General features: G+C 46.5%; 1 protein-coding gene across 1 annotated transcript in view; it reads left to right on the forward strand.

Annotated features, from left to right (window-relative positions):
- The window catches only part of SLC11A1 (solute carrier family 11 member 1), a 47811-nt gene extending 34336 nt beyond the window's left edge, over positions 1-13475 (forward strand). Inside the window, exons 10-15 of the mRNA XM_018552557.1 lie at positions 2540-2626; positions 4326-4445; positions 5730-5879; positions 9419-9492; positions 10586-10739; positions 13365-13475. Coding sequence (XP_018408059.1) covers positions 2540-2626; positions 4326-4445; positions 5730-5879; positions 9419-9492; positions 10586-10739; positions 13365-13475 — 696 coding nt within the window. The remainder of the gene's footprint in view (positions 1-2539; positions 2627-4325; positions 4446-5729; positions 5880-9418; positions 9493-10585; positions 10740-13364) is intronic.
- Positions 13476-15647: the final 2172 nt, after the last annotated feature.

A 15647-nucleotide genomic window follows, 5' to 3' on the forward strand; every position in this document is an offset into this window, starting at 1 on the left:
GCGAGTCAGCGCTGGTCCGGTGGGAGGAGCTCCAGGTGGGGTCCTAATTTAGCTGGCTGGCGAATGCCAGAGGATCTCGACACGCGCGGCACCTCTGGCAGTCGCCGGCCAGCTAAATTAGGACCCCACCTGGAGCTCCTCCCACCGGACCAGCGCTGACTCGCCGCTGCTCTCCCGCACCGAAGGTAAGTGAAGGGAAAAAAACATGCTGATAGGGAGCAGGCTCAGCGCTACAGGGGGTCGGGGAGGGGGGGGGCACAAAAATGCAACTTTGCCTGTGTAGGCAAAAATCCTAGCACCGGCCCTGCTGCCACCAGATCACTTCCAGGGGCCAGTTTACTACGCCCCCTCTGCCCGACACCACCGACTTGCTTTCTGGGCTCCGGTGTCCCTCCTGCATGCCCAGGACCCATTTTGAGGGTCGGTGGAAAGCAGAGAAGGAGAGCGAGGAACATCCGTTTTAAGAATGAGCACTATATTTAAGATGCCTAAATATGCACATACAACCTCTGCGACCCTGGTAGTTCCGCCAGTGATGGGAACATGCTTTACGGTAATTGCAGGATACATTTTGGTAACAATAGGTTTAGTTACGCCAGCAACAGCAGCCGTTTGCAACAATTATTTATTGGAAAGGTGGGGGGTAAGGGCTCAGGGCCCTTCATAGTTTCTTGCACCAGGGCCCTGAGGTTTCTAGTTAAGTCTATAAAAAATACAATATACAGTATATTCCAAATGAAACATTTATGTATATCCTCCAAAGACAATTTCAACCACACAACTTGTGCATAGGTAGAAGTCACATAGATGCCTTGCTGTGGCCAGTAAATTGAAACTCTATATGTATCCGTTTAAAGGAGAACTATGGGGTCAGGGCTTTTCCCCATAGTTCTCCTTAGGGTAACGGGAGGACACAAACTAGCGTCCTCCCGTTACCCTAAGCTCAGTATACCGCGAGCTACAGCTCCCTATATACTGAGACGCCGCAGCTGAAGTGACTGACATCAGGCTCTGCCTATCTAGAGGCAGAGCCAGCTGTACCCGCCCCCTCCCCCGTCAGTTCCGCCAGTCAGCGCTAGTGGATCGGAGCGGGGAGGGGGGAATCCAGCCCCTCCCCTGTCACGACAGAGAGCCATGACAGGATCGAGAGGTGAGCAAACGCCGGCATATGTTCGCTCACCTCCCGATCTACTGAGCCGACCTGTGACAGTCTCATTGTCACAGGTCGGCTAGAACTATGAGGTGAGTGGAAATCACTCATCTCATAGTTCTCCTTTAATTAAGGGAGGGGTACACCTCTTTAAAATGATAATACCATCTTGGATTTTTGGGTGGCACATGTATTGTTTTTAGGTGGTTTTAGATGTTCCTATACATGTGTTTCCTAATAATAGTCATTTGTATTGCGGTGCAGTGGAACTTTCTCTTTGCGGGATATACATGTTTGTTTAATTCGCAATATATATTGTAATTTTCTATTCTTCTGTAACAGTCACATAAAGTGGACACAATGTTTTCTTTATTTGGTGTATAACACTTCTCCTTCGGGAATAGAACAATCTGTTCTATTGTTGTTAAGAATTAGCGGGGAATTCTATATATCAGAAAATATTCACTCGGAAAATCAAAAAACTGTCATGAGAATGTATATTGCTGCTGTCATTTTATATAATAAAGACGATATGAAGACCTACTCTTAAACTGCCAGATGATGTCTCGGAGAATTTGATGCGAAAACATCAGAATGGAGATGTATTGTTCTTCCTTCTCTGACATCACGTTGAAGATTTGACTTGTGTATTAGACATGTGCGATTAGTTTCGTTACGAATCGAAATTCGTACGAATTTCCTGAAATTCGTAAATTCGGAAGCATCCGAAATCCGAATTGCACTTTTCGAATTATATCCGAAATACGAAATTCCGTTAACGAATTTTGGATCCGAATTTCGTTGAAACGGGAACTAATATTACCCCTGTAAATGAGGTTGAACAACATGACAAGATTTTGTTTTAATCCGAAATACGAAATTCGGATCCGAAAACCGTTAACGGAATTTCGTATTTCGTTTGGTTGACCAATCAGAGGTTTTCTCTTCTGCTGCTGAGAGTTGCATTACAATACACAGGCAGGAAATACGAAATTCCGTTAACGTATTTTCGTTCCGTTACGAACATTCGTTATGATGAAGTTAAAAAGCAAAAATACCTTTGTTAATATATTGTAGTTGATGATAGTTTTTTTTTTTTATCCGATATACGAAATTCGGATCGGAAATCCGTTAACGGAATTTCGTATTTAAAAAAAAAAACTACCATCGACTCCAATATTAACAAAGGTATTTTTGCTTTTTAACTTCATCATAACGAATGTTCGTAAAGTTACGAAAATGTGACAAATTCGTATTTCGTACGAATCGGAATTGAGTTTCGGACACGAATTACGAAATACGAAATAACTGATATTCCGAAACGAATTTTCTGACGGCGCACAAGTCTATTGTGTATGGAATTAGTAGCTTCTCTTGTCTGTGTTTCAGTTCAATGAATGTAATCATAGCAGCAGCCCCCACGCTGATTTCTTCCCTCCCACCAACGATTCCTTGGACGTGGACATCTACAGTGGGGTAAGAGAGCCACGTACTGAACATGACACTTCTCCCTCCGCAGGTAATATGAACGCCAAATAACGATGTTTCTGGTCAGAGGTAACATGCATCTTTCTTCAGAATGTCGACCGCAGGAACCCTTTAACCCTTTTGCTGCCAGAGCCGTTTTTGCGGGGTTTTTTTGCACACATGTTATAATTCACATTTTGGGCCCAAGAATTACTTAAAACCCCTTTTCCCCAGAATTATATATTTCCTGAAAGCAGAGACCCTGCAGAATAAAATGGTGACAGTTACAAATCGTTATGTCGCATGATATTAGTGAAACTCTTTATTAAACCCAAAATTCCAGTAAGAATGCATTTAAGTTAATTGTAGTGTGCACAAACACAGTATAATACTTATACATCATACCCCCTCTGCCAATCCCTGCAATGGCTTCCATCACCCCCCCTCCCCGCCCCCCCTCTGCCAATCCCTGCACTGGCTTCCAATAGCCCAAAGGATAAAATTCAAAATATTAACAATCACTTACAAAGCCGTCCAACTCTGCCCCCGGCTATATCTCAAACCTGGTCTCAAAGTATCACCCTAACCGTCCCCTCCGCTCCTCCCAAGACCTCCTGGTTTCCAGCTCCCTTGTCAACTCCTCCCATGCTCGCCTCCAGGACTTCTCTAGAGTCTCTCCCATCCTCTGGAATTCTTTACCCCAACCTGTCCATCTGTCGCCCACCTTGACTGCCTTTAGGCGATCCCTAAAGACTCATCTCTTCAGGGAAGCCGATCCCACCTCAACCTAACCGCTCAACCATCACGTCCTCAAACAACTCATCCCCACACAGCTACCTCCTCATGTATCACTGGCCCCTCCCTTTTAGATTGTAAGCCCTCAGGGGCAGGGCCCTCCTTACCATCTTGTCTTGAATTGTATTGTGATTGTAATGTCTGCCCTATATTGTAAAGCGCTGCGCAAACTGTTGGCGCTGTATAAATCCTGTATTATAATAATAATAATAATACATATCAAACATATAATACAAATTCTTATTTTGTAAATGATAAAAGATGGGGTTATGCCGCGTGAATAGATAACTCAATATGCTAATCTTATCCATAGGCGACATTTTATAATCCTGAACAGGTCATCAGTTTAGAGTTAACCCTGAATATTGCACCTAGAATTATTGCTCTGACTTTGGCGCATGCGGCGATACCTAACATGAGTGGCCCAGTTCTTGTTTTGGCACGTACGTACACCTGGCGCTGTTTTGCGTTAGTATGTGCGTGTAAATTTACTTTATTTTTAAAATTAACTTTATTTCTATCACATGAGGTGGTATACCAGCCCCCCATGTGATATCGCTTTAGTGATGACAGGTTCTCTTTAATGTAATATTAGGAGTCACTTTTTTTGCTTCGTTTTGGATAGAGTGGGAAAGGCTGGTTTCTTTTTCAGGTTTATCTCTGTCTGTGTACCCAGTTGGGGAAAGGGGGTGATTTGCCTCCACTTCCAGTCCCAGTGGTCACACGGGAAGTGAAGGGAATTGCCCCTAGTGGTAAAACAAGCAACAATAAAAATGCCTGGTGGAGAACTTCTCTGCTCTGTCTAAAACTAAAAAGGATTAGCTGGGGTTCCATGTTAACATTATCGGAAGATGGAGTTGCACTTTAATTACAGTTCATGTACCAAACCTTTCATGCTTCTGTCCTCCACCAGGGTATTATCCTGGGCTGCTTCTTCGGGCCCGCTGCCCTCTACATCTGGGCTGTCGGCATCTTGGCTGCTGGGCAGAGCTCCACCATGACAGGAACATATGCCGGACAGTTTGTGATGGAGGTGAGTCTTTGGGTTTAAAGCTGAAGTTTAATCTTCATATATATTGTTCCTCCTTCATTATTAGGCTAATGAAATGTTAAATAAAACCTTTCTGTTTTCATTACTTTGTATATTTTATACCCAGAGATGTCACCCCTGGGTCTCTGTGCTTCTTTGTGCAATGCAGGCAGATCATGGCTGGTGTGAGTGGCTGGCAGGGTGCTGTACATCGCTTCCAGAAAATAACATAGCACCCTGCCTCAATACTGCTCTCAAGAGCCCTCAGCCCTGATGCAAGCAGTGGGCTGGACCTTGGGAGGAGTTATGCAAATATCAAAATGCATTGATGGGTGGAGTCAGTGTGGAAGAGTGGGCGTTACTTGGCAGGCTGTATTTGCATACAGATTGCCCTAGGCTGAGCCTCTATAGTTAGAAGAACCGAAATCCAATGAATGAAAGGGGCAGATCAGGGGCAGTCGAGCCGGGGAGGAAAGGGTTAGACGATGCTGGACATCCTCTAGCCAGGAAATGGGGCGGGCTCAGATAGACTTGCTGCAGTCCCTAATGAACTCTCTCGGTTCTTACACTGTGTATTAACGATAACAGAGTTGCTTTAATTTGTGTCTTTTATATCTACATAGAGTTAAGCTTCAGCTAAGACTGCCACGGCTGACGTTATGTACAAATGCTTGTTGCCATAAGGCCCATTCACACCAGTGGGCACATTTTGTCATGATCGGTGACATGGGTGACATGCGTTCTGAACTGCTCCAGTCAGCAGGAGATCTGTGCATGCATCCCCTGCTGATGAGAACTGATAGCGCCCATGTGAAAGGGGTCTTACTTAGGAGTACTGAGGGCAGAGACAACCAGGAAACTAACATTTCCAGGTGCAGTTCAGTGTTGTCAGTACAATCAGATGCGACGTGCAGAGGAAAGCACACCATACCGCAGTTCTCAGCAGTGTGCCCTATGCCAGGGGCCGGGCCGAGGGGTAGGCAGAAGAGGCAGTCATCTTGGGTGCTTCAGCAGAAGGGGGGCACAAAAAGGACAGAACCTTTGACCTACGCTGCTCCGGTAGTGTACAGCTCATTGGACAGGGGGCAGACTCCGGCCTTTTCACCTTGGATGCTAAAGGACGCCACTGTCTCTCCTATGCCCCTCCCCTTTCCCCAATATTACATAATGTGATGAGATGCCAATATGTGAACAAGCCCTCAGCAAAAAAAAAACAAGAGCAATGCAGTAATGAAAGTTTATTGCTTCTGTTGCAATTCACTAATATTGACCTTTTCATTCTTCTAGGGCTTCCTGAACCTGAAATGGTCTCGATTCTACCGGGTGCTGTTCACCAGATCATGCGCCATCATACCCACAGTGTTTGTGGCGGCATTTCAAGACGTTTCTCACCTGACAACGATGAATGACCTGCTCAACGTTCTTCAAAGTATTTTGGTAAGTGCTGGCGAGGCAGCGGACCACTTATTAAAATCTACAGGCTGCAGGAACATTGTGGCCATTTCATGTCAGCAGAGAGTGCTGAAGGTCTATTGTTTTCAATCAGAAGGATCAGTACAAATATACCCCACCAGTCTATGCTTTTAGCCTGCACCTAAAATATACTTATTACTTTTTTCTTTTTTGGTTGAACTTTCTCTGAATATTATGGGCAGTAAAAAAAAGGTCAATTTTTAAGGAACATAGCGTGAAGGGGGAAATACCACATTATGGCCACCAGAGGGCGCCGAGGATCATAGGAAATAAATCCATTTTAGTAAACAAGAGGCTCAATGTAACAATTCTAGAGAACACCGGAGGGAATTGGGAAGCAAATGTAACCATTGATACTACAGGGAATGTACCGAGCGGTTTTACTAGATCAAAAGCTCTGCAATTTTTTTTAAAATTAAATGGACTTTAACCATTTTAACCTGCCTAACTAACTTGCTAACTTTTTATGAGGGGGTAAGTATAGATATGGACGGAGGTAAGCCGGTGGATGTGGTATATCTGGATTTCGCAAAGGCATTTTATACGGTACCACACAAGCGCTTGCTACACAAGCTGAGAGCTATGGGCATAGATGAGGTGGTGTGAACGTGGATAGAGAACTGGCTATGGGAACGGGTCCAGAGGGTATCTGTAAATGGCACCTTTTCAGACTGGGCTAGTGTAATGAGCGGTGTGCCTCAGGGTTCTGTGCTGGGTCCCATATTGTTCAACTTATTTATTAATGACATCGGGGAGGGTGTTAACAGCGATATTTCCGTGTTTGCGGATGACACCAAAATAGGGAGGGTAATAGACACGGACTTAGACACTATAACATTACAGGAGGACCTGGATAAAATAGGGGGATGGGCATTAATGTGGCAGATGAGGTTTAATGTCGATAAATGCAAAGTAATGCTCTTTGGAAATAAAAATAAACAAATGGGTTATACAATTATGGGTATGCCGCTGGGGAAGTCAGAAATGGAGAAGGATTTGGGGGTCATTGTAGACCACAAACTGAAAGGTAGTTTGCAGTGCCAGGCTGCTGTAAACAAAGCTAGCAGGGTCTTGTCCTGTATTAAAAAGGGGATGTATTGCAGGGACAAGTCTATAATTTTGCCACTTTATAGATCATTGGTTCGACCTCATCTGGAGTACGCGGTCCAGTTCTGGTCACCAGTACTAAGAAAAGATGTCCTTGAGTTGGAAAAAGTCCAGCGGAGGGCAACCAAACTAATTAGGGGTATGGAGGACCAGAGCTACGAGACAAGGCTACTAAATTTAAACATGTTCACATTAGAGGTGAGGAGATTAAGGGGGGATATGATTCTCCATGTACAAAATGTTCAATGGTGGTAGCAACATTAGCGATAAACTGTTAAAATTAACTCCATTACAAAAACTAGAGGCCAACACCTAAAATTGGTGGAAAAAAAATTCCAGCACAAGGGGCGAAGAGGGTTCTTCACAGTAAGATCAGTTAGGGTCTGGAACTCACTGCCACAGGCGGTGATTTCAGCAAATAATGTGGAATTGTTCAAGAAACTTTTGGATGATTTCTTAAGGGACCGTAATATACAGGGGTACAGGTAATATACAGGGGTACGGGTAATATACAGGGGTACAGGTACTCCTAGAATGAGATCCTAATAGGTTGGACTTGATGGACTAATGTCTTTATTCAACCTCAAATACTATGTAACTATGTAACTAAGTAACCACTTGAAGTCTGCGGTGTTACAGCCCCTTCCTGTCCCGGCCATTTTTCAGTGTTCAGCGCTGCGGTACTTTGACTGACATTTATTACGTCATACAACGCTGTACTGAAATGAATTTTATAGCATTTTTTAGGGACAGTTAGAGCTTTCTTTTTTGGTGGTATTTAATCACCACTGGGGGGAGGGGGTTTTATTTTTTACTATATCAAGGAAAAAGTACCGAGAATTAAAAAAAACAAAAAAACTGTTTCCCCCTATATTAAATTATAAAACATTTATTATTACCCAATTTTTTGGTAAAATATAAAAGGCAGTAGAAATATGCAAAAAAACAGAGGGTTTAATAACACTTTAATACTACGGGGAATGTGCATGCAGTTTCACTGGACGTATAGCTATGGAGAGTATAAATAGACCCCAAAGTGTATCCAAACCCAAAAGTGACACTAAACTCCGGAGTTAAAGGAGAATTATGAGAATTACTCAGCCTCATAATCTGAGCCGACGTGTGACAATGAGACTGTCACAGGTCGGCTCAGTAGATCGGGAGGTGAGTGAACACATTCCGCCGCTCGCTCACTTCTCGATCTATCCCCGCAGGTGAGCCGTGACAGGGGAGGGACTGGATTCCCCCCTCCCCTGTTCGATCCTCCAGGGCTGACTGGCGGAACGGACGGGGGAGGGGGGCGGTTACAGCTGGCTCTGCCTCTAGATAGGCAGAGCCAGCTGTCACTCACGCAGCTGGGATGGAGGGGGGCTACTTGTGTTCCTCATGGTCCCTGTACACAAATAAAATACATTTTGGTTAATAGTGAAGGTACTTCAATTCATTTTTATGATGTAACTCCTGAGTTTAGTGTCACTTTAAGTTGTTTAACCACTTCAGCTCTCACACCTGTACATCTCTTACGGACCAGAGCATTTTTTACATTTTTGCTTTTACTTTGTCATTACTTTAGATAACAAGGTAATACTTTTTATTTTTCTTCGGGCAAATAAGATTTTTATTTATTTTTTGGTGATATTGTCTTAAAAAATTAATTTATTCACTGTGCAATCTATAAAAAAAAGTTAAAAAAAAACCCTAAAAAAATAAAACTTTTTCTAATTTGATCAGTGCTGTTTAAAAAAAACAAAACAGTATTACTGTAGATTAAATAAAATTTAATTTATAGGGACTTTACAATTACAATTCTAGGACCAAGCTTTGCAAAGTTATTATTTTTTGCAATTTTTTTTTTTTTTTTAATTAATTAACAGATTTTAGCTTTAAAGGGTTTCTAAACCCTCCGTTTTTTTTGTTTTTGTTTTTTGCTGTCTTCGCCGTGTGCTCCCGTCAGAAAGTTCAAAACTGCTCGGGAGGCCGCAAAGCATCCTGGGGCGGTCCCATGCGCAGTTCGGATTTTCGGCCGGGAGACGAGGAGAGACGCAAGGTAAGTCTATGGACGGCGTGCACCCGCATGCAGACACCGTGGGGCAGGAAGTGCCAGCAAGCACAGAGGAGTCAGCGCTGGATCGGAGACCCGCCGCAGCTCTGGAGAGACAGATGAAAAAGGACAGGAAAGAAGAAGAAGATCGGATTAAGAGACATCATTTAAGGTAAGTGCTAACACTAACATTGGGGGGAGGGGAAACATTTTTTGACTTTAATGTCACTTTAAGTACAGATTGCCGACAAAGCTGAAGTACAATTCTGTAAAGAGATGTTTGTTTCTATATATGTCTTATATTTGTATATTTTCCCTGACATAATAACATCCTTTTATTAATCCTTTTCTGCAGCTGCCCTTCGCCCTCCTCCCGGTCCTGACCTTTACCAGCATGCGACCTCTGATGCACGATTTCACCAACGGCATGTATGTATATAAGGGGGGTTTGATCACATAACGGGCGTCGTTTTCCTGCGTTTATTGTGCGTTTAGAATGGAGGTCAAAAGCAAAATCCCAATGGCTTTTTTTTCAGCAGTGCACATGGCAGCTCAGAGGCTGCGGTTGGCCTGCTTTGCATTGGGTTGCACTGCGCTTCAGACTCGGCATGCCCTGTTCAGGTGTGCTGGAGCCAGGGCCGGATTCACTCTCCCTGCCGCCCCAAGGCCAGGTACTGTGTGATAGCAATTGGAGGTGACGGGTTCTCTTTATTGACCCTGTCACCTCCAATACAGCAGTTTTAGCACAGCACAGCTCTCCCCTCTCACTATGTACATGGAGCGGCAGGGTTACTTTTAACCCGGCCGCTCTGCTCGCTGCAGTGAGGAGAGACTTGGCACCGGAGCCCGAAGGACGGAACCAGAGGAGAGAGGTAAGTGCCGGGGGGAGGGGAGGAGGCTGCAGACTTTTTACATGTGATCTCGGCGACATCGCCGAGTTCACATGTAAACGAACAATCGGCTTCCCTCACTCTACATTTAGTCCTGCTTGTGCAAAGCAGGACTAAATGTAGAGAGAGCAACTTACAGCCCGACGCCCGGAACTTCCCCACAAGGACAGCGCTGCCGCCCTGCCGCCCCGAGGCCGGGCCTCGGTGGCCTTGTGGGAAATCTGGGCCTGGCTGGAGCTGCAGCTATATTCTTGACCATAGCACATTTAGGGTTGTCACCTATCCCGGATTCACCTGGGCAGTCCAGGTTTAGAATCCTGTATGTGCTGTGTGTGGGTTCCAGCTGGCCTGAAACAGCACATACAGGACTCAAAACCTGGACTGCCCAGGTGAATCCGGGATAGGTGGCAACCCTAAGCACATTTATCATTGTAACGCTGCTGCGTGCATTGAAATGAATAACGCAGCATGTGACTGGAACCTCCGCCGACGTGATTCTTAATGAAATTCATTTCGATGTGTCTTATTCCATATATGGACATGTCTGTGTTGGAGTGGGCAGGGCTTGCTGAATCTGGGTGGGGCTTGACTGTGTCTTCTTCATCGCTCATTTGCATTTTTCCTCCCCGCAGAGTCGGTAAAGTGGTCGCCATCTTGCTCACTGCGCTAATCATCGCCATAAACTTGTATTTTGTGGTGGTTTACATCCCGAAACTGCAGCACATCGGCCTGTATGTGCTCGCTGGATTCATTCTGTTATTTTATGCCGTCTTCACATTTTACCTGGTAAGTACAAGAAAGACCTACAGGGGTCTGCTTCCCAAATGCCACATGTGATCTGCAACTGTTTTGTAGGCACAACTTGGCCCAACCCAAAGGGTGTTTACCTGCTACCCTACCCAGTTTTGTTGCTTCTAAGTTACAGCAGAACTCCATCCCTGTTACCCCTCACAAGCCTCATTTGTAAAAACAACTCTCTATACCTTCCCTGACTGAGCCAAATCCTTAATTTGTGTCTCACATGCTCCCCCTCCCAGACACTGCAGCTTACGTTGGGAGGGTTCAAACTACAGAGGCGGAGCTGTCAATCCAGAAAGCAGTGGGCGGGACCAGTGGTGTCACAAGGGGGCAGTGGGGGGTCCGCCTGGGTCCACCTGGGTGACACCATTGAAGGGGTGACACCAAAATGACTGACAATCATTTTGGTGTCACCCCCTTGCAAAGTCGGGCACTCGGTCATAGACTGAGAGCCCAACAGTGGCAGGAGAGAGGAGGAGGAGGGGACAAGGTATGCCGCCGGGTGAACGTCCCCTCCTCTCTCTGCCCGCGTCCATCACCAAGATGGCCGCCAGCAGGTATCAATAAGATGACGGCACATGCGCGATGTTGTCACGGCGGGGGTGTCACCCGGTATCCGCTCCCGGTGACACTCAGCCTCGGGACGCCCCTGGGCGGGACTACGTGTGGCTGGGTGCTGATTTACAAGCTACTGGCTTGTGAATCAGCAGTGGCAATGTTCATAGCCACGCCCCCTGCAACGCCTTCTCATCTTACCGTAGTGCAAGCAGCCCCATCTCACACGAGTGTGGCAACTCTGCTCCGAATTCAGGAGCAGTGCAGCATCGTTGTCACCCCATCACAGGAAGCTGCATTTGCTGGCCACTGGCAGGATCAAGAGGGGTTTGTGGGACTTTGCCGGAGGACTATGAGAAAACTGTATTTGCACAGTGGTGTCACAAAGGGGGTGCCGCCCGCACTAGGTGACACCATCAGAGGGTGTTACACCAAAATGACTGGCAGTCATTTTGCTGTCACCTCCCTCTGAAAAGTCAGGCACTCAATCACAGACCAAGAGCCCGACAGCTGCACGAGAGAGGAGGGGGCATACCTTATCCCGCCGGATGAATGTCCCCTCCTCTCTTTGCTGGCGTCCATTATCAAGATGGCCACCGGCAGTTAAAGGAGAACTATGGGGTCAGGGCTTTTCCCCTTTGTTCTCCGTAGGGTAACGGGAGGACACAAACTAGCGTTCTCCCGTCACCCTAAGCTCAGTATACCGCGAGCTACAACTCACGGTATACTAAGACGCCGCAGTATAGCGCAAGCTGCTGCTCGCGGTATACTGAGACGCCGCAGCTGAAGCGGATCCCGACAATTATGCCGGGATCCGCCCAGCTGCGTGACTGATAGCTGGCTCTGCCTATCTAGAAGCAGAGCCAGCTGTGCCCTCCCCCTCCCCCGTCCGCCAGTCAGCGCTGGAGGATCGGAGTGGGGAGGGGAGAATCCAGCCCCTCCCCTGTCACGGCAGAGAGCCGTGACAGGAACGAGAAGTGAGTGAACGCCGGTATGTGTTCGCTCACCTCCCGATCTACTGAGCCGACCTGTGACAGTCTCATTGTCACAGGTCGGCTAGAACTATGAGGTGAGTGAAAAGCACTCACCTCATAGTTCTCTAAGTGCGCGTGCCATTATGCACATGTGTAATGACGTGCCACCGGGTGACACCTGGCAGCCGCAATGGCTGACACATGCCATGGAGATGCCTCTGTATATGCAGATGGACTAATAATTAAGTGCTGCAATACATATATTTTAATGGAAGGCCACCATAGTTCTACTTCAAAGAATGATACATTTTTTTGGTACTGTAGGAAAGGGTTAAACCAGTCAGGTTTTTATTGACTTTTTTGGTGCCTGTGTCCCCCTTGGGGATATTTCCCATCATTTCCTATCACAGAGACATAACAGGAAGTGAGAGGAAATCCCTTCCAAGTGAGGGAAATCCCCAATGAGAAGGTGTCCCCATGGGTAGTGTTCTCCTCTATTCCTGTTCGAGTGACAACTGTAAAGTTTTGGATTACACGGCACCAGGAGCGTAACTAGAAACCACAGGGCCCCATAGCAACATTTTGTATGGGGCCCTGTGATTTCTAGTTACGCCCACCTGATAACACAAAAAGCCCACCTGAGGATGACCCTGCAGAGCCCACCATAGACTGTCTATGGTGGGCTCTGCAGGGTCTCAGGTGGGCTTTTTGTGTTATCAGGTGGGCGTAACTAGAAATCACAGGGCCCCAGGTTGTCAGTGATGTGAATAGCGGTGCATTCCTCCTCGCAGCCGCAAAGTGACAGCCATCAGCCTGAGATGCCATAGAGACCCAGGCGGCCCGCACGGCATCAGATGGATGTCCTGGCCGGGCCCCCCTGTGCCATAGGCCCCATAGCAACCGCCTGGGTCGCTATGGCGATTGTTCCACTATTGCCCGGCACATAGAAGTCCAACAAAACAAAAACAAACATTTTCCAACCAAATGTACCTTTTATTCCCCCTGAGGTTGCTCCTTATTTCCGGAGTCTGTACTGTTTTTAGTATAATTTGTATAATTCTCTTCTCCTCCTTCTCTGCTGCAGTTATGGACATGCTGCCTCGCCCATGGAGTTAAGTTCCTGTCCAATGAGCGACACGTTCAGTTCTCCTACGGACTGCCGGAGGACTACCAAAACCCGCCAGGGACACAGTGATGAGACGTGTGTGTGGTGGACCTTCCTGCACGGGGCGCAATGTATCGCTGGTGCTTTGTGTATCGTGGATATGACACGGAAAGCTCTTCTCCTGAGAAGCTCAGTGATATTGACTTATAAGAGACATTATGATTCTTACATTACATCGGAGCAGCCGTTCTCAGCCAGGGACCCTCCAGAGGGTGCTAGGGGGGTCCTTGAGCCATTCTAGGGCATTCTAACCACTGATCACCAATGTAAGGGGGGCATTCTAACCACTGACCACCAATGTAAGGGGGGCATTCTAACCACTGTAAGGGGGGCATTCTAACCACTGACCACCAATGTAAGGGGGGCATTCTAACCACTGACCACCAATGTAAGGGGGGCATTCTAACCACTGACCACCAATGTAAGGGGGGCATTCTAACCACTGACCACCAATGTAAGGGGGGCATTCTAACCACTGACCACCAATGTAAGGGGGGCATTCTAACCACTGACCACCAATGTAAGGGGGGCATTCTAACCACTGACCACCAATGTAAGGGGGGCATTCTAACCACTGACCACCAATGTAAGGGGGGCATTCTAACCACTGATCACCACTGTAAGGGGGGCATTCTAACCACACTAACCATTCTAACCACACTGACCACCAATGTAAGGATTGATTTCTAATCATTGACCGCCAATGTAATGGTTGTATTCTAACCACTGATCACCAATGTAAGGGGGGCATTCTAACCACTGACCACCAATTGTAGCCACTGACCACTAATATAAGGGGAATTTTCCCAACAACCCCCAATGACCTAACCTTGGCAGAGGTTCCCTGAGACTCATTTCAAGCTTTCTCCTGGGGTAATAAGGTTGGGAAAGGCTGCGTAACATGTTACACTATATGGATGCTCCACTTATTCTGGGGCGCCCTCTTGTGTCAAAAGTCTGTTCTGCAGGTCAGAGGGGACCCAAGATGCATGGATGAGGGCGGCAATGTGTGTCCACATTCATTCTTTTGTTTTAGGAAAGAATACATTATTTGTTCGCTTAGTGAAGGTGAAGAGATGGAACCGACCCGATACAAGCCAAAAACTAGATGTATACAAGAAGAATGTTGTGTGCCGTACATAGCACTGTATACAGGCAAGCTGGGATAGATGCCATATACATACAACAAGCAATACTGATAGATATATACACCCACTGGCCACTTTCTTAGGTACACCTTGCTAGTACCGGGTCGGACCCCTTTTGTCTTCAGAACTGCTTTAAATTCTTCGTGGCATTGATCCAACAAGGTGCTGGGAACATTCCTCAGAGAGTTTGGTCCGTACTGACATAAGAGCATTGCGCAGTTGCTGCGGATTTGTCGGCTGCACATCCACGATCCGAAACTCCACCAGCCGGAACCGTTGATACGAGGCAGAGTGGATCCATGCTTTGTTTACCCCAAATTCTGACCCGACCATCCGAATGTCGCAACTGAAATGGAGACTCATGAGACCAGTCAACGTTTTTCCAATCTTCGCCTGTGCGAGTTGTAGCCTCCAGTTCCTGTTCTTAGCTGACAGGAGTGGCACCCGGTGTGGTCTTCTGCTGCTGTAGCCCATCTGATTCAAGGTTGGACGTGTTGTGCGCTCAGAGACGGTATTCTGCATACCTCAGATGTAACGAGGGGTTATTTGAGTTACTTGTTGCCGCTCTGTCATCTCTAACCAGTCTGCCCATTCTTCTCTGACCTCTGACCTCAACAAGGCATTTTCCTCCTCACAACTGCCGCTCACTGGAGATTTTCTCTTTTTCGGACCATTATCTGTAAACCCGAAATATGGTTGTGCGTGAAAATCCCAGGAGATCAGCACCAACAACCATGTCACGTTCAAAGTCACTTCAATCCACTTTCTTCCCCATTCTAATGCTCGGTTTGAACTTCAGCAAGTCGTCTTCACTGTGTCTAGATGCCTAATAGGCACTGAGTTGCTGCCATGTTATTGGCTGATTAGATATTTGTGTTGAAGAGGTGTACCTAATAAAGCGGCCAGTGAGTTTATATATATATAAAAATATATATTAGGGATGCCCTGATACCGATAACAGTATCGGGGCTGATACCAGGCATTTTTGTACTTGTGAAAATGCCCCGATTCTTAAGGCCGATACCGGCCCTTTAAATTTTCAAATAGCAGCGGC

This window comes from Nanorana parkeri, unplaced genomic scaffold (assembly GCF_000935625.1).
Source record: "Nanorana parkeri isolate BGI_ZX_2015 unplaced genomic scaffold, ASM93562v1 scaffold92, whole genome shotgun sequence".
Classification (NCBI taxonomy): Eukaryota; Metazoa; Chordata; class Amphibia; order Anura; family Dicroglossidae; genus Nanorana; species Nanorana parkeri.